This window comes from Phascolarctos cinereus, unplaced genomic scaffold, assembly GCF_003287225.1.
Source record: "Phascolarctos cinereus isolate Bilbo 61053 unplaced genomic scaffold, phaCin_HiC Scaffold_400;HRSCAF=1009, whole genome shotgun sequence".
NCBI classification, from domain to species: Eukaryota; Metazoa; Chordata; class Mammalia; order Diprotodontia; family Phascolarctidae; genus Phascolarctos; species Phascolarctos cinereus.
Window position 1 is genome coordinate 11,416 of NW_027555737.1, and position 18,522 is coordinate 29,937.

General features: G+C 34.8%; 1 protein-coding gene across 1 annotated transcript; it reads right to left on the reverse strand.

Moving 5' to 3' along the window:
- Positions 1-8,201: 8,201 nt before the first annotated feature.
- Positions 8,202-17,140, reverse strand: LOC110204443 (transcriptional regulator ATRX-like). The gene is made up of 4 exons (XM_020980674.1): positions 17,032-17,140; positions 14,871-14,980; positions 13,316-13,383; positions 8,202-9,195 (listed from the first exon to the last, which is right to left on the reverse strand). Exons 1-4 carry the CDS (start codon positions 17,138-17,140, stop codon positions 8,202-8,204), a joined length of 1,281 nt encoding a protein of 426 aa, XP_020836333.1.
- Between the last annotated feature and the right edge of the window lie 1,382 nt (positions 17,141-18,522).

An 18,522-nucleotide genomic window follows, 5' to 3' on the forward strand; every position in this document is an offset into this window, starting at 1 on the left:
AAAAATAAAAATAAATAGATCTGGGAGGGGAACACCCTCACGGTTTTTGACCAAAATTGAAATAATTGTTATTTACATTCATTTTGAGCCAATCAGGCCCAAATAGTGATGAAGTAGGGCTTAATTTGGGACCAGTGATTTGGGGTTCAGTCTGATTTTTAAGAGAAAACAAAAAACAAAAAAAATTTCTTTCTGTGTCATACCTAGCCAAGAGACATCTCCTCCAAGGTATATCTTCTCTAACAATAATGTCTCAGCAGCAAGAGAAGTCATAGGTGAGAAACGTGAAAAGCAAAGGATAAATCTCAATTCTGGGAGGTGGTCCAACTGAAGGGACACTTTGTGAGTGAAGGGAGAGAGATCTGTAACAAGACATGGGCAAATCTGTAGCTAGTGAGAGAGTACTATACTTTATGGACAACTTCATTCCGAAAAAGCTGTGACCCATCATCTAGTGGCTGCAAAGCAAACATCTGGGTGCAATGGAAAAACAGTTAAGGACAGCCAACTAAAGAAATGAAGAAACAATCAAAGAACCCTCACCTTGATATCTAATCTCTCCACTCATCAGCTCTTTCCACAGCATTACAATCTATGATAGACCTCATATTGGTCTGAGTAACTTGACTCTAACATAGTGATGTCATCTTGGTCCTCTTCAAGAAAGAAGGACATCAAGCAACCAACCCTTACAATGGCTACACTCTCTTCTCTTCCCCATTCTGACCCTTTGGCTAACCAGTCTGCCAAATGCTATACTGTCTTCTCTAGAGGGCCTTCCCTCCTTATTCTTTTACTGATCTTGTCCTACCAGACGTTAGCCTTGGATTATTTCCACCATCTGATACTCTCCTACTCAGATGTAACTGAACAAAGACAAAGGAAATGACAAAATCACACTACAAATTTACGTTACACAATCTCAAATGGGCCCTTAGTGCAGCAAGGTCATCCCTCTTCACTAACCTACTCATCTTTTCTAAACCTTTTCATTTCTCCTTCCACAAACCTCATACTCAGCTGAGAATCTTGCCTCATATTTCACTGAAAAAAAAATGTGCTTCAATCCTCATGTCATATCACTCAGATGACAATTATCTCCTTCTTCAACCGGTCTCACATCAATGGATGGTCCTTCTTTCCAAAGCCACCAACACCAAAGCTTATTCCATTTCAGCTTCTTAAGCATGTTGCTATTTCTATTATCCCATCCTCAGTCTCTCCTTGTCTACTGGTATGCTTTTTTACCTATCTTTGTCTCCACAATTCTCAAAAAGCACTCCTTTCATCCCTGCTATTTTTCATCCAATATATCTCTTTCTTTTGTCTGGTCCTTTACAAGGCTGCCTACACTTTTTTTTTCCCTCTTAGGTTCTTTAGAGTAGATTCTACACTGAAAAGTGTTCTCTGCCAAGTTACTTAATAGTCAAATCCAATATTGTTTTTTTTTCTCAGACTTCATTCTTCTTGATCTCAATACAATCTTTAGCACTGTCCATCATCCTCTCTTCCTTCTCTGTAGGTTCCCTGGATCTCCTCCTACCTGCCTGACTAGTCACTCCATCTCAAGGGTACTTATTTCCCCACAAACATAGATCATGTCAACAAATGCTAGCTCATACCTTTGTTTCTGTTCTCTTCTTTACTCTTTACACTACTTCACATGGTAATCTCATCAGCTCCCAAGCATTCAGTTATAACCTCTATATCTACTTATCCAGTTCTAACTTTTCTCCTAATCCCCAAACTCACATCTTCCACTGCTTAAAGGACATTTCTAACTGGATTCGCATAGACATCTTAAGCTCAACATGTCCAAAACTAATCTCAGTATTTTCATTCCCAACCTTCCCCCACCCTAACTCTTCCTAACTTTCCTTGGATTTTCTATGCTGTCACCACTTGCACGAATATTCTGACATTTTTAATTTCTATGTTATTCTTTCTTCACATTTTCTTGCCTTATTTGTCTTCACTATAACATGCTGAAATTCATCACCTCTACTATGGCTTGACTTTCCTCATTTCCCAATCTAACTCTGTATTTAACCAGTTCAGCTTTAAACTGTCTTCTACTTCTCCAATAATCAATCAACAAGGATTTATTAAGTGCCTACTATGTGCCAGGCACTGTGCTAGGTGCAAATGCAACCCTTTTGGATCCCTCGTCTCTGTGCTATTGCCACTGACACTTTGCTAAACACCAATTTATAAACCACATCTACTACTCATATGCTACTAAACAGTGCTGGTGAAAATCATATACACACACACACACACACGTATGTACACACTCGTATACACACATGCACACATACGTATACATACACATATACACACATATACATATACATATATACATATATGTATATGCATATACATATAGATATGGGAGAGAAGGTTCACTAAAAAATTTATTTAATCTTAATTGGACTCTCACTAAAATTGGAAAAACCTTTTATTCTTCCCTCAAGGACTATGTCATTCTCCACATAACCAATGGCTTCTTAAACTGTCATATTTGATCCTTTTTCTTAACTTTCTGGATGCTTTCTCTTCTCTAAGTTTTCATGACACTGTACTCTTTTTGCTTTAATCAGACAATTTTACTGTAACCCTGGGAAATTCCCTTAACTTTGCTGTGCCTTGATTTCCTCTTCTGTGCAAGGAGGGTGTTGGACTTAGTGGTCTTTAAGATCTTTCCAAACAATATGTCTCTGTGACCCCATCACCCTCCTAATTTTCTAATTATTCTCGTTGTTACATTATTATCTAATATCATTTCTCTGAACCTCAGTTATACACCGATGTTCTCTCCTGACCCTTTTCTCTTCTAGTATATGACTCATAGATACCACCCACTGCCATTGGTTTAATCAGTATATATGCAAATGGTTTCCAGATCTATACAAACAGCCCTAGAACTCTAATGAGATCAAGTCCCACATCACCATTTGATGTTTCAAATGAGATGTTTCACAGCCATTTCTTATTCAATACATTCAAAATAAAACTATTTTCCCCATAAACTAACATCTCTTGCTATATATATGGCAATATTTTTATCTCTTATTCTTCTTTCGGTTAACCTTTCTTCCAGTGACTCACTCTCACAACCTCATACATGTATTCACAAATGTAATCAGATGCCAAATCTTGTCACTTTTATTTCCACATTACCTCATACATCTAGGTCCCTCTCCTCATAATACAACTTCAATTCGTATTCAGAAACCTCATTATTTCTCACCTGGATTACTTTTATCTCCTACATGAGGCCTTCCTTGATCCTCTCAAGTGTTAATTCCTCTACTCACCCCAAAATTACTACTAATAAAAAAAAGACGAGGAGGACAAAGAGCAGCTTTTTTTGAAAGGACTTAAAGATTTATAAAGCTCTCTATAAATATTATCTCATTTTATCCTCATAATAATCCTAGGATGTCATTGTTATCCTGACTACAGGCCCAGTTTTTTATTAAATAAACCATCTAAATGTCTCTACATGAGGCTTTTGTGATCCCTGGAGGTATTAATATCTATCACCTCCAAATTTCTGTTATATTTACTTAGTACACACACATCTGCCTGTCTGTGTATCTATTGATATGTCTGTTATCTTCCCCTGATATAATATAAGCTTCTTACTGGTACAGACTGCTTTGTTTTTAATTTATATTACCAGTACCTTGCACAGCCCTGGATGAATAGAAAGCACTTTACAAATATGTGTTGATTTAACTGATGAAAGCAGGCATCTTTCCACTGTACCAATTTAAGGAATTTCACTTTTACCTTTCCTCTTCTTTCTGTGTTTGCTTTCTTTTGTTTCTTCTGCAGATTCTCCACCACTTATATTTAGATTGTATGTAACCAGTGGGGATCTGTATTTCAGCTTCTTAATTTCCTCAGAGTCTGAATCAGATTTCAAATTGCTTTTTTCACAAATCCCTAAGAATGAAATTTTAAAAAAAAAAAGGAATTTATGTGGACACACAAATGGGTTGTGATCTAACATCCCTGGAAGCAGCTTTTGAATAAATCAGATCACAGATTCATCTGAGTATTGAGTACTTAAGATCTATCCAAACTTCACCTCACAACTACAAATCTTTTTTAACAAAACATTTATAATACTTGGCTTCTTGAGCTAAAATGCCACATTAAAAAAAGGGTTTTTTTCATCTTTTTCATGTTGTCACAACTAGATTATGTCATTGGACATATTTAAATGCTATAATGGTTCCCAACAATTCTGTAAATGGCATCTGTTTGAAAAAGCTATTAATTTTACAATTTTCAGGAGCACAATGAGCTAATAAAGCTAAGAAACAAACATATTCATGTATATCTTTCTGATGCTTCTCACCCTCACTTCTTGTATTTGTTTCATCTTTCTTTTCAGTAATGTTTTTAGTATCATCTGATTCTTCACTTTCATCTGAGGAAAAATTGGCTTTTATTTCTTCTAAGAGAGTCTTCTTGGTAATCCTTTAAGATAAGATATTTTCTCTAGTTAAGAACAAACTAATTCTCAAATAAATAACACTATGTAATTATGAATCCAAAATAACCCAAGAAAAGTTAAGCAAGAAAAATAGACAAAAAATAATTATTAAAACAGTCATCTTATGACTACATTTATATTTGACTTAAATAGCAAGAACTTCCAAATGTTGTGAAGTAAAATAAGCACAAAAATATATTGTGTCAAGAAGTATTTCTTAACCTAATGCTTTGTACCTGAATGTAAAACAACCAGAAAAAAGAATTCCCTACTCTCAAGGAATGCACAGTCTAATAAAGGAGACCACATTCAATCAACTATGTACAAAAAAGCTAAATATGGCATAAACTAAAAATAGTCTCAGAGGAGTGACGCTAAGATTAGGACCAACCAAAGGGTTCTTGCAGAAAATGAGACTTTAGCTGAAACTTGGAGGAATCTAGGGAAGCCAAGAGGCAGAGATGAAGAGGTAAGGAAAACCTCTTACTGAATGAAATCTTTTAATAACTTACTCTGATATTACTTATAAGATTACTTTCTATCTCTATTTCTATTATGTATATCTTGTGTGTATAGGTATTTACATGCTTTCTCCTCCATTAGGATGTGAGCTCCCAGAGAGCAGGGAATTTTTTTCCTGGCTGGCACATAGTAAATGCTTAATAAAATGCTTGTTGACTGAGTGACTTGGCTTGACTTAACCTATATAAACGATTTCAATAATCTTTCTGTAAAATGAGGTATTATGGCCACTCGTATATTTGAATTTTAAAGAGAAAATTATTATCTCAAAATGCCAATGGATCTACTTTTGATTTGTGGTTCCTGAGTAAGAGACTTAAAATATGAACAACAAAATGTGTATTGAGTAAAACCATTTCTATTAAAGAAAATCACTGTTATTTGTAGATCTATGATAATATAAAAAGCCATGACACTGAGTATTGTAAAGCCCTAAAACATTTTCGAAAGGATCAAAAATTGGCAAATTTAATCTAATTCGGTGTCATAATATCTAGTTTTTAAATATATATATATATATATATATATATATATATATTTATAGATAGATAGATACTAACTCTTATTAAATGTGATTAAGCAAAAGACAATTGCCTTAATTATAAAACTATTTCTATGCATCTTTATAACTCAGTAAAAGCTACAGAAGATTAAAGCCCTCATTACTGATGTTACATCTAATATACAAAATTAAAAAGAAATGCAACTTGTTGTGCCTCTGAATATAAATAATGAATATGCTGTAAATTCTCATTCATAATTTTTGGTTGTATAAATCTCTAATAAACTTTAGTCTCGTTAATGCAGAAAGTTTTTCTTTTAACAAACTTTTTGGTGTTTTTGGTTTTTCACATGCCATAACAATAGTTATTACAATTAATTAAAACTTCAGGGATGAAACCATACCAATTCTCAGGATCATCATCATCTTCTTCCATTAAAACAGGAACAGATGTAGTGTTCGTTTCATCTCCTTGAATTTAAAAAAAAAATATTTCATTCTTTTTAATAAGAAATTAAAGTATATGTGTTGAATTTAGTTTATGAAAGCTTTAAGGCAACACTTACAGAGAAAATAAATGTTATTTTGCTTTAAGTAAGTGGGGATATGTTCTTGTTTGTCTGGAGACTTTTTGAGGAAAATACAAATGTGATCAAAACCCAGAGGCTACTTTATATTCTTGAGGTACAACAGGCATTTAATCTTAACAACATAGCAGTACAAATTTATGTGAAATTTACTTTTTAAATTTTAATTTCATTTTAATAAGATGTGTTATCCATATTACAAACATAAAATTATGTCTGTATATGCAAATTCACATATGTAACACATGTCACACACACACACACAAGTAGAGATGATTGATTGGGTGTATGGATGGCAACTCCTTTCTAATGTTTGGCCACTGATTTCCAATTAATTATTGCCAGTTAAATATCAAAGAATCACCTTAAATTTCAACATGTACAGAAACTTGAAATCACCTGTACCAAATCTGTACAAAATTAGCTATTAGGATTTCTTGATTATAGATAGCATTATTTGTTCACCACTGTAGATTAAAACTTCTGATTTTACAATTCCATTTCTCAGTCTCTTATATTCAATTAAACATCAAGTCCATTCATTCTTCCTTTATACTTTATAATGTTCTCAATGTTGATACACTAGGTCAGATTCATGATTATTTTGAGAGCTCCTGAACTGGTCTCTATATATCTAGCATCTGTTCTTGTTGTTCAGTTATTTTCATGACCCATTTAGGGTATTTTGGCAAAGATATTGGAGTGGTTTGCTGTTGCCTTCTCCAGCTTATTTTACATATAAGGAAACTGAAACAAACTGGGTTAAGTGTGAAAAAACATAGCTATACTGAGCCTAACATTGAAAAATCTTACAAAAGCTGGCTCCATCATCTTTTCCACTCACTTAGGCCAACCACATCGTACCACAAAAGGGAGACACTGAGGCCCAGAATGGGACATGCCTAGAAGAAACCTACTACCTTTTAAAAATTCCTAGAGAGAATTGGAGGATCAGAGAAAGAAGGAAAGCCAGTACTTGAGGTTAGAAAAATTGGATTTCAGAGACAGAGATTTTCAGAATATTTACCTCAATTCTATTAAGTGACAGGGCCAAATGTACACCGGGACATAAACTTCAACCTTCCAATTCTAAATTCAGTTGTCTTTATGCTAGCTCTCCTCCCTAAATTTCCATACTTAGGTACCAACTCTCCATTTACTCATATGCAAAATGAGAACGATACTTTCCCTAAACAATTTATAATTTCTTTTGATCATAGAGTTGATAAAAGGAAAATGTTTTGTAAACAAAGAAAGACTTCAAGACAATCCTACACACTAAGATGTTTGCTTATTTTAATAATGTAGTTTAAAACTATCATAAAAAAGAAAGAAATATATCTCTAAGGATTTTAACATTTTTACATACCTGACAACTGAAAATATTCAGTATTTGATGCATCAGTATTTTCTGCAATATTTATTTCAGACTTACCACTATCCCACATGTCAGATGAAGATAAAATATCATTTTCTTCCTGCTGTTTCTTGGGATTTTCAGACACTTCACCTTTTTTGTTATCATTATCTGAATTATAAGTGGAATCTTCTCTTTTTCGTTTCCCTTTATGATCTTTAAGCTCATGATGCTTTGCCTTGTATACAATTTTCTTCTGAATACTGTCGTATTTTAAATCAGTATCAGACTCTGAAGAACTCTTATCCTCCTTGGCAGCCTCCTTCCACAAAGCTGACTTTTCATCTGCATCTGAACTGGTTTCTTTATTAATTAACTTGAATTTTTCTTCAGCATCAGGCAAAAAAACTTGTCTACCTTCTTTTTCCCACTGCCCTGATGATCTTGGTTTACGTTTTTCACCACTTTCTTCTGAATTAGATGTTACAAGCTCCTTTTCTATGTGTCCAATTGAAGATGTTGTTTTCACAAGCGGTGATCTTTGAAGGTCAGTTTCCTCGTTAAATAGTGCAGTGTCATTATCAGGGATGACTTCAGTATTTCCTGGAATACTGCTCTCCTGTTGATATTCCTCTTCTCTTTTCTCTTGACTAATAATATCTTTCAATGAGGCATCTGACATGGAAAAAGGAGAAAACTTAACATATAATTTCCTCGTTAATGTCTTTACCATGGATCTTCCTTTGCCAACTTTGAAGATTCATTTGTTTCTAAAAGGGAATTTTCTGTGTCCTTATATATTTCAGTATTTTCATCATTCTGGATATTGATAGAACTTTCTTGATTCTCAAAAATATCTTCAGGTCTTGAAGAAGGAATGGATAGAATGTCCATATCTAAAGATTTAGAAGTACATGCAGGTTCATATTGAAATTCATTTGTATTCTTAACCTCACCAGTTGTTGCTGTTGGAACTATAATTTCTGCATCAGTTTTGTCATTTGGAAACCTTTTTGTTTTTGTAGCAAATATATCTTCCACTTCATATTTTTTATCTACATTTTTAATTTTGGCATCTTTTTTAGCATTCTCATGTTTTCCTTCTTTGCTATTTTCTTTCTTTTCTTTAACAACCAAGCTGCTTATCTCCTTGTTCAAGCATTCTTCTAATGCCTTATGAGCCTTACTTATGTCATTCCTTACAGATCTAACACCTTTCAATTGATTTAACATAGTATTTGAGCTCATTTCTGAATTGCTGGCTATTTGTTCTGAAAATGTCACAAAACTAGACTTCATAACTGTAGTGTTCTCAAGTAGTGTTTCAGTCTTTGTAATCAAGTCTTTTGAAACCATTAATGATGAAAAAGAATGTGTTACAGCATCTGAGTGAAAATCATCTAACTGAGGTTTTTCTTCTTCTTTTGTGGTGGAGTAGAATTTAGGTGGATGGTTACATGTCTTACCACTCTTTTCACTTGCAGACTTTAGCTTCTTTTTATTCTGTTGCCTCAAAAGTGATATATCCTCAAATACACAGTCACAGACTGCAACCAAATCTAACAAAGGTTCTGGGTGGCAAATATAGCACTGCCACTGATTGTTTTCATCCATTATTTTTGAGATTTCTTTTTTCCCTAGATTGCGGGAAATGCATTTTTTGCAAAAAGCATTATCGCAAGAGTCACAACAAATTAGGTTTCCACGTTCTGCACACCATCTGAAATGTACAAAAAACAAAACAACACAAAAAAATTAAGGCATCATTCTTAGTCAAACAACTACTTAAAGACTCAAAAAATTAAAATTAAGCAGGAATGAAAATCTACTAATTTAAAAAAATGATATAAATGAAAATATTTTCTTTAAAATTATAAATGTAAGTTGGTCCACTTCTGGGAGCCAAGATTGTGCAGTAAGAAGTAAGTCACTCTCACCTTCCCTCACTGACCTGTGAAAGCCCAGAGGGTGTAAGTATGAGTTGACTTTGATGTGAAGGTAAAAAAATCTAATTAAGTGTTGGAAAGGGATTGTACTGGGAGAAGAGGAAACAAGGAGGCAGACAAGATTTACCCTGTAAAAGGTAGGAGGGGAAAAGGAAAAGAAAAGGGAGGGAGGATAGAAGGGAGGGAAGAAGTAAGGAGAGTAAAGGGGAAGAAAAGAGAGGGGGCTAATAGAAGGGAGATGGGACTGAGGGACATGGTGGTGAAAAGCAAAACACTAGTGAGGAGGGAAGAGGAAAAAGGAGAAAGGAGAAAGAAAAGCATAAATGGGGGGGAAAGGGTGAAGAGAAAGATAGATAGTAATCATAGCTGTGAATGTGAATGGGATGAACTGCCCCGTAAAATGAAAGTGGATAGCAGAATGGATTAAAAACCATAATCCTACAATATGCTGTCTCCAGGAAACACATTTGAAAAAGAGTGACACATACAGGGAAAGGTAAAAAAAAAAGGCTGGAGCTGAATATATTATGCTTCAGCTGAAGTAAAAAAGAAAAAAACAGAGGTAGCAATCCTGATCTCAGACAAAGCAAAAGCAAAAACAGATGTTATCAAAAGGGATAAGGAAGGAAACTACATCCTGCTAAAAGGCACCATAGACAATGAAGTAATATCATTACTAAACATATATGCACCAAATGGTATAGCATCCAGATTCTTAGAGGAGAAGTTCAGGGAGCTACAGGAAGAAACAGAGAGCAAAACGATACTGGGGGGGACCTCAACCTCCCCCTCTCTGAACGAGATAAATCTAACCACAAAATAAACAAGAAAGAAGTTAAGGAGGTGAATAGAGCATTAGAAAAGTTAGGTATGATAGACCTCTGGACAAAACTGAATGTGCACTCTAAGTAAAGCTTAACCTTTGTCCTATTTACTGACTTCTACCAGCCAAACAAGATAAGACTGGCTGCATCCAGTTTTACTTAGTTACTTTTCTAGTGGTTGTTTCAATTTTATGGAAACAAACATTTTCCTTATATCTCTGACTAGGAAAAAAAAATCTCCAGGGCCAGATGGATTTACAAGGCAATTCTATCAAACATTTAAAGAACAATTAATTCCAATACTATAAAGATAATAGTCTATATAGTATAGTCTCGGGAAATTAGTGAATAAGGAGTCCTACCAAATTCTTTTTGATACAATATGGTGCTGATACCTAAACTGGGAAGACCCAAAACAGAGAAAGAAAATTATAAACTAATCTCCCTAATGAATACAGAAGCAAAAAGTTTAAATAAAATATTAGCAAAGAGATTACAACAATTTTTGTCAAGGATAATACACTATGGCCAGGTAGGATTTATGCCAGGAATGCAGGGTTGGTTCAATATTAGGAAACCTATCAGCATAACTGACCATATCAACAGCAAAACTAACAGAAATCATATGATTATCTCAATAAATACAGAAAAAAATTTTGACAAAATACAACACCCATTGCTATTAAAAACACTAGAGAGCATAGGAATAAATGGAGTCTTTCTTTAAATGATAGTATGTAACACCTATCAAAAACCATCACCAAGTATATATATAATGGGGATAAGCTAGAAGCATTTCCAAAATAGATGGGGGCAGGGTGGAACAAGGGTGTCCATTATCACCACTGTTATTCAATATTGTACTAGAAATGTTCGCTTTAGCAATGAGAGAAGAAAAAGAAACCAAAGGAATTAGACTAGGCCAAGAAGAAACAAAGCTATCACTCTTTGCAGATGATATGATAAGAGAATCAAGTAAAAAATTACTTGAAATAATAAACAAATTCAGCAAAGTTGCAGGATAGAAAATAAACCCATATAAATCATCAGTATTGCTATATATTACTAACAGAGGCCAACAGCAAGACATAGAAAGAGAAATTCCATTTGAAGTTACTGTAGACATTAGAAAATATGGGGAAGGTTACCTACTGAAACAAGCTCAGGGACTATATGAACATAATGATAAAACACTTTTCACACAAAGAAAGTCAGATCTAAATCCTTGGGAAAATAGCAGTTGCGCAGGAGTAGGCCCAACTCATATAATAGAAAGGACAATCCTGCCTCAATTCATTTACATATTCAGTGCTGTACCAATCAAACCCCTCCAAAAAATTATTTTATAGAGCTGGGGAAAAACAAAACCAAACCAAAAAACAATCACAACATTCATCTGGGAGAACAAAAGGTCCAGACTATCAAGGGAACTAATGAAAAGAAATGCAAGGGAAGGTGGCCTAAGTGTACCAGATCTTCAATTGTATCATAAAGCAGCAATCCTCCAAATTCCTTGGTACTAGCCAAGAAATAGGGTGGCGGATCACTGGGAAAAGTTAGGTATGCAAGACACAACAGTCCATGACTATAGTCATCTGCTACTTGTTCAATCCAAAGACTCCAGCTTCTGGGATCAGAAATCACGATGTACCAAAAACTGCCTGGAACAATGGAAAAATAGTACGACAGAAACTAGGCCCAGGCCACCATCTTATACCCTAGACCAAGATCACGTCAGAATGGGCACATGATTGAAACAGAAAGACTGATACTATAAGCAAACTAAGAGAGCAAGGAGTAGTTTACCTATCAGATCTATGGAGAAGGGAAGACTTCATGACTGAACAAGAGTTAGAGGACATTACATCATGCAAAATGGGTGACTTCGCTGACATGAAATTAAAAAGGTTTTGCACAAACCAAGCCAATACAACCTAGATTAGAAGGGAAGCAGAAAGCTGGGAAAGCAGTTTGACGCCCAGTGTCTCTGAGAAAGGCCTCATGAGCTATACATGAAAAAGTGCTCCAAATCACTACTGATTTGAGAGAAATGCAAATCAAAATGACTCTGAAGTACCACCTCACACCTATCAGATTGACTAACACGAAAAAACAGAAAAAAATGATAAATATTGGAGATGTGGGAAAATTAGAACACTAATGCGTTGTTGGTGGAGTTGTGAACTGAGCCAACCATTCTGGAAAGCAATGTGGAACTATGCCCAAAGGGTTATAAAATCATGCAAACCCTTTGACCTGGCAATACCCCTTCTAGGCCTGTATCCCAAAGAGATCATACAAATGGGAAAAGGACCCGCATGTATAAAAAATATTTATAGCAGCTTTTTTTGTGGTGGCCAAGAATTGGAAATGGAAGGGATACCCATCTGTTGGGGAATGGCTGAGCAAGTCGTGGTGCATAAATGTAATGGAATGCTATTGTGCCATGAGAAATGATGAGCAGGTGGACTTCAGAAAACCTAGAGATTCATATATGAACAGAATCATACATATGTGAGCAGAACCAGAATAACATTGTACACTGTAAGTCACGCTATATGATGACTAACTTTGATAGACTTAATTCTTCTCAGTAATTTAAGGATCTAAAACAATTCCAAAAGTCTCATAATGGAAAATGCTATCCACAACCAGAGAAAGAACTATGGAGTCTGAATACAGATCAAAGTATACTATTTTTCACTTTTTTGTCGTTTTTTCCTTTCTCGTGGTTTTCCCCTTTGGTTCTAATTCTTCTTTATAACATGACTAATGTAGAAATATGTTTACTATGATTGTACACATATGGCCTATATCACACTGCATGCCATCTTGAGGAGGGAGAAGGTAAAGGAGAGAAGAAAATTTAAAGGAAAATCTTTTTTAAAATGTTGATAACTAAAACTAATTAATAAATAAATGTTTAAAAAAATCTGTAGTTAGAAATCTAATACTTGTGTCCCCCTCATTTTGAACATATACTATAATCTCTGACATTTGACATGATTAAGAGCCACTGATACATTAAATAAAATTATTTCATTATATTTTCTAGATATTATATTCCTACCTGCACTGCTCACCAATTCCTTCAGAATTGCAGTTTATGTTCTCACTCATATAATATTTGTAGCAGTTCTAAAAAGGAATTAACATTGATTTCTACATTTTAAAAATCTACTAAAATGTTAACATTCACAAAGCACAATTTTAAAATGATTCAAACCATTAAGCCAATATCTTTAAACATAAAAGTGGGGTGATAACTTTACTCACAGCAAAGAAAAAAAAAATAAAATATTTTGCAATAATAAAGAAGTGCTACCAAAGTAACAACCCATAAGTAGGGAATGGCTGAACAAAATGTGTAACATAACCATAGCTGAATGTTACCATGCAGTAAGTACAGAGAGGAATGAAGAATTCATTTTAACCATAAAAAACTGATTCAAAGAAAACTCAGAAGATTTCCAAAGAAAAAACTGTATAAATTGATAAAAGGAAAACAAATAGCAACCAGAGAACACTACAAAACATTTCTATAATAACACAACTGAAAAGAACAAAATTAAATCCAACATTGACTAGTGGCATAGTTGATAGAATGCTAGACAACTTCAGAAGAAATCCTTTCTCAAGTAACCTAACTATTTTCAGAATTAATTTTTTTTATGAGCAAAATAGGTATTATAATAACAACACTAGCCTCACAAGTTGTTGTGCATCAAACAAGATTAAATATGTAAAGCACTTTGGAAACCTCAAAGAGCTACAAAACGCTATTATTAAAGATATTTTTATCATTACAACAAATACTAATCCTCAAAAATGTATAATCTCAAATATCCTCCTCTCACCAGAAGCAGAGACAATCAAGGGCAGAATAGTTGTCAAACACTCAGAGTACTGGGTTTGGGTTTTTGGTGGTTTTTTTTTTAATTAAATATTTTTCCTTGTTGAAAACAACTTCAATTCTGTGGATTAAAGGAATACCATAACCAGAAGAAATTGTGACATAAAAATAAAAAGTAGCAACAAAATATATTTTTAATTAAAAAAACCTTAAAGTAAGTGAATGAATTGATATTATAATAAATAATTAATAATAGTTAATTGTCTGAAAACAAGTTTTGATCCCAAAAGGGGTACTGTCATTCACATGGTCGACACTTTTCAGAGTACTTCAGGAAAGTTAACGGAAACACATAAATTAAATGAACATCTTGTTTAAAAAACAACAAACTTGTGTCTGTTTCACATTTGGTTGGTTGCTTTCCTTTGTAATCAAAGATGATCAGCTGTGGTCAATCAGACAAGTATGCACTCAGAAGGCTCTACCACAAGTTGGGCACACATGTTTGTTTTCATGTATACAAGTTAAAAAGTGAAGTAAATCCAAACTAACCCATTTATTAACCAAGTCTGATTTTTATGAAAGTTTGATATTTACTGAACCCGAGCTCTTAAGACAGAGCTTAAACTTTCGAAACAAAGCACTGCAGAATTCACATAAATAAAAGAATATCTTAAAACGTAAGAAGAGATCTGTCATTTACTCAACTACTACAGAACAAAAGGAATAATAGTTCACAGATAAAATCATCATCCAGTTCATAACTACATACCTTACAAATAAGGACGTTTAGTGCAGGATGTCTATATATTGAATCCTTCTGAAAATGGTTCACCTGCTGTCCACAAGCAGTGCAGCTCACAATCCGATGTAGTCTTTCTCCTAAAACAATTCAATCACAAACATGGTCTACTGACAAATAAAATTTTAAATTGTATAAAACACTTGAAATTGTATTTTTATAATTCAATATATTTTAAGCAATGTGCTATTTGCTTAATCAGTAGGAATCCTAACTACAAAGATATATATATTCATGTTATTCATACTGCTGAACACTTATAGAAAATTATGGACAAGTTTCACAAATTTTAACAGACTAACAAGCTTTAGAACTAGAAAGGATCTCATCTTTCTCAAATTCTATCATCCAACTTCTGCTTAAAGTTATCCAGTGACAGGGGAACTCACTACCTCCCAAGGCATATATGGATAACTGTAATTTCCCATCCTCAAACTTTTAACAACTTTCATCTAATTTTTCTGGAACGCTATCTACTAGGATGGCAATCAAAACAAGATTCATCATTAATTAATCACAGCAGAAAACAAAGCAACTCTTTGGGTATTCCTTTTCTCCTGGGATAGCCTTTGAAATACCTGAACATATCTTTTATATTTTAAAATTACTACAGTAAAAAGATAAAAATTAAATAGTCTATTTCCTTAAACAGATTTCCTTAAACAATAGGTTCAACTGGGAAGAAAACATGTACATATATATTTTGTATACAGAACATAAGAGAGAATATTTATATGCTATATATGTTATATATATATATATAGTATATGTATTATTTGAATATATACTTATATATAGAATATATAAATATAATATAGACTGAGGAAACGAGACAGACAGACAGAGAGAGAAAGAGAGGAGAAAATGAGAAAATACCCGGCCTGCAGTCAGGAAAACTCATTTTCCTGAGTTCAAATCCAGCCTCAGATACTTACTAGCTGTGTGACCCTGGGCAAGTCATTTTAACCCTGTTTTCTTCAACTTCCACATCTACAAAATGAGCTAGAAAAGGAAATACCAAACCATTCCAGTATCTTTGCCAAGAAAACTTCTAAACAGGGTCATAAAGAGTCTGATAAAATGAAGCAAAAAAATTAAAGAAGGAAGAAAGTGTGTGGAACAACAATCACGACAATGGAACAGAAACAGAAGAACTATTCAATGTGAGAAATAGAAGGAAGGGAAAATAAGTATAGTCAGACAGAAAATATTTTGAGGACAAACTGCACAGCTTTAAAAGTCAAGTTGATGAATTTATATTTTACACTAGAGGCTAGATTAGACACAAGGAGGGAAGTAACACAAGTAGACCAACCATTAAGGAAAATTATTGTGACAACAAAATACAAAGAGATCTGAGGCAGCAAGATTTGCATTTAGGTGAAACTACTGTAATGGCACGAGAGCTTCAATTAGAGTGAGTACTCTATCAGCTACTATGCTGAAGGACCGTAGGTCTTGGAATACTCTGTTCTGCAGAGTAAAAGATCTGGAGCTATGACCAAGAATAACTTACCCAGAAAAAATAATTAAGTATAACCCTAAATGAAAAAATGGGCATTTAACCAACTCAGAGATTTTCAGTTATCTATGACAAAAATCACAGAACTTTAGGAAAATTCAACACATAAGATCCAGGAGAAATATAAACATTAAGGACCAATTATAAAGGACTAAATAAGGTAAAACTGTTTACTTCTTATATGTGAAAATTATCAGTATTTTTATGATCATCATCACTATTTGAGTAGTAGGAAAGAAATGCTTGGGCTGAGCTGTGTATAATGTGGTAATTCTTAAAAAAAATAAAACTGCATAGGAAGAGATAAAAAAGAGTAATTATCTCTCATAAATGAGGGAAAAAGACAATACAGTAGAAGCTTGTAGGAGGGCTGGAACCTTATTCTTATCAGGAATGGGATAAAGAGGGCAGCTAGGTGGTGTAATGGATAGAGCAACCGGCCCTGAAGTCAGGAGGACCTGAGTTCAAATCTGGCCTCAGACCAAACACTTGACACTTACTAGCTGTGTGACCCTGGGCAAGTCACTAATCCCAATTGCCTAAAAATTTAAAAAAATAAAATAAAATACAAAAGGTAATCTGAAATTAATTTTCATCTAAACTACTTACCAACACACTTTTTGAGAGTTTCAGTTTCAATTTTACTTTTCTTGCTAACTTCAGGCTCTTGAAAATCATCTGTGTCGTCCTTCTGCACTAGTTCTGATTGTACAACCATATTGCCCACAATTTAACATTAATAATCGTTATGAAACTATCTAAGAACACTGAATCAACCCTGAATATCAGAATAAAAAACAAGTCTTTGAATGCTGCTGGATGGAGCAAAATGGCAAGTTTGTCCTCAGAGTCCTATAATTAGTGTCCAGAAGTTTCCAAAAACTGAAATTCTTGAGAAAAACTATAGCCCCTCAACTTGACCTAACATGTGGATACATTAACATCATTATTTCCTCTTGTTATGCTACTGAAGAAAAGAGGAGAATTTGGGATTTAGCCCAGAAATCTGGTGACCACCCTGCCAAAAATGTCACAATATACACCCCCTTCCAGGGTAGCAGCAGTTCCCGTCTCAGACCCAGGTTGGGATTACCAAGAAAGCAGTTGTGATAGGAAAAGGAAGCATTACGTGCTAACCTGCCTAAACGATGGGAAGAAAAGAGGTATTAGGAAACAGCTGAACTATGACAAGCTTAAGGAGGTTACCCTGGGGGCCCAAGAAGAACCCACCTTTTTTCAAGACAAGCTGGTAGAGGCCCTCAAGAAATATACCAACCTGGACCCAACTATGCATTCTCAGCATGCACTTCATTAGTCAATCTCTCCCCCAAATATCCAGAAAAAGTTATAAAAGTTAGCAGTGGGCCCCCAGGCACCTTAGGCCAAGCATTTGGAGTATTTAACAACAGGGACTAAACTGCTGCACAAGATAAGGACCACAAGGCTAGGGCAAGGAACAGAGAACAGGCTCAACTTTAGGTTGCTGCCATACCTAGTACCCAGTAGGGTTCATACTTTCAGTGCCTTAAGTCTCATAAGTGGTCTCTTAAGTGCCTACTGAAGAGGAAGACACCAGGTCCATATTCTATTTGCAACCAGGAGGGACAGTGGCAGAGAGACGGCCCACAAGGGGGTCAAGTGGCCTCCTCCCAATATCCACACTCCAGTCTCCTGAGGATTTGGAGTGATGGGTCTCAATCCAGCCAGGTTCCCTCCTTCTCCATCACCATGACTGAACCCAGAATAACTCTGCTTGTGGAAGGTAAGATCATTAACTTTCTTACTGACACAGGAGCCACTTATTCTGTCCTACACCAGCACTTTGGCTTTACCAGTTCTTCACACCATGTCATGGGGATCAAAGGCAAATTTGGAAAGTGCTCTGCTTTGCCAGTTTGAGGATCTGTTGCTTAGTAACCCCTCCTTTTTTGGGGGGAGCTAGGCAATGGGGTTAAGTGACTTGCCCAGGGTCACACAGCTAGTGAGTGTTATGTGTCTGAGGCCAGATTTGAACTCAAGTCCTCTTGACTTCAGGGCTGGTGCTCTATTCACCCTGCCACCTAACCTAGCTGGCCCTAATCACTCCTTTGTTGTCCTCTC

Excerpts from the sequence above, each read along its gene's own strand:
- LOC110204443 (XM_020980674.1), bottom strand. The coding sequence starts at position 17,140 with ATGGTTGTACAATCAGAACTAGTGCAGAAGGACGACACAGATGATTTT. Across the intron at positions 13,384-14,870 it reads TAAACGTCCTTATTTGTAAG|AACTGCTACAAATATTATAT; the intron begins GTATGTAGTTAT and ends ATTCCTTTTTAG. Across the intron at positions 9,196-13,315 it reads GGAATTGGTGAGCAGTGCAG|ATGGTGTGCAGAACGTGGAA; the intron begins GTAGGAATATAA and ends TGTACATTTCAG.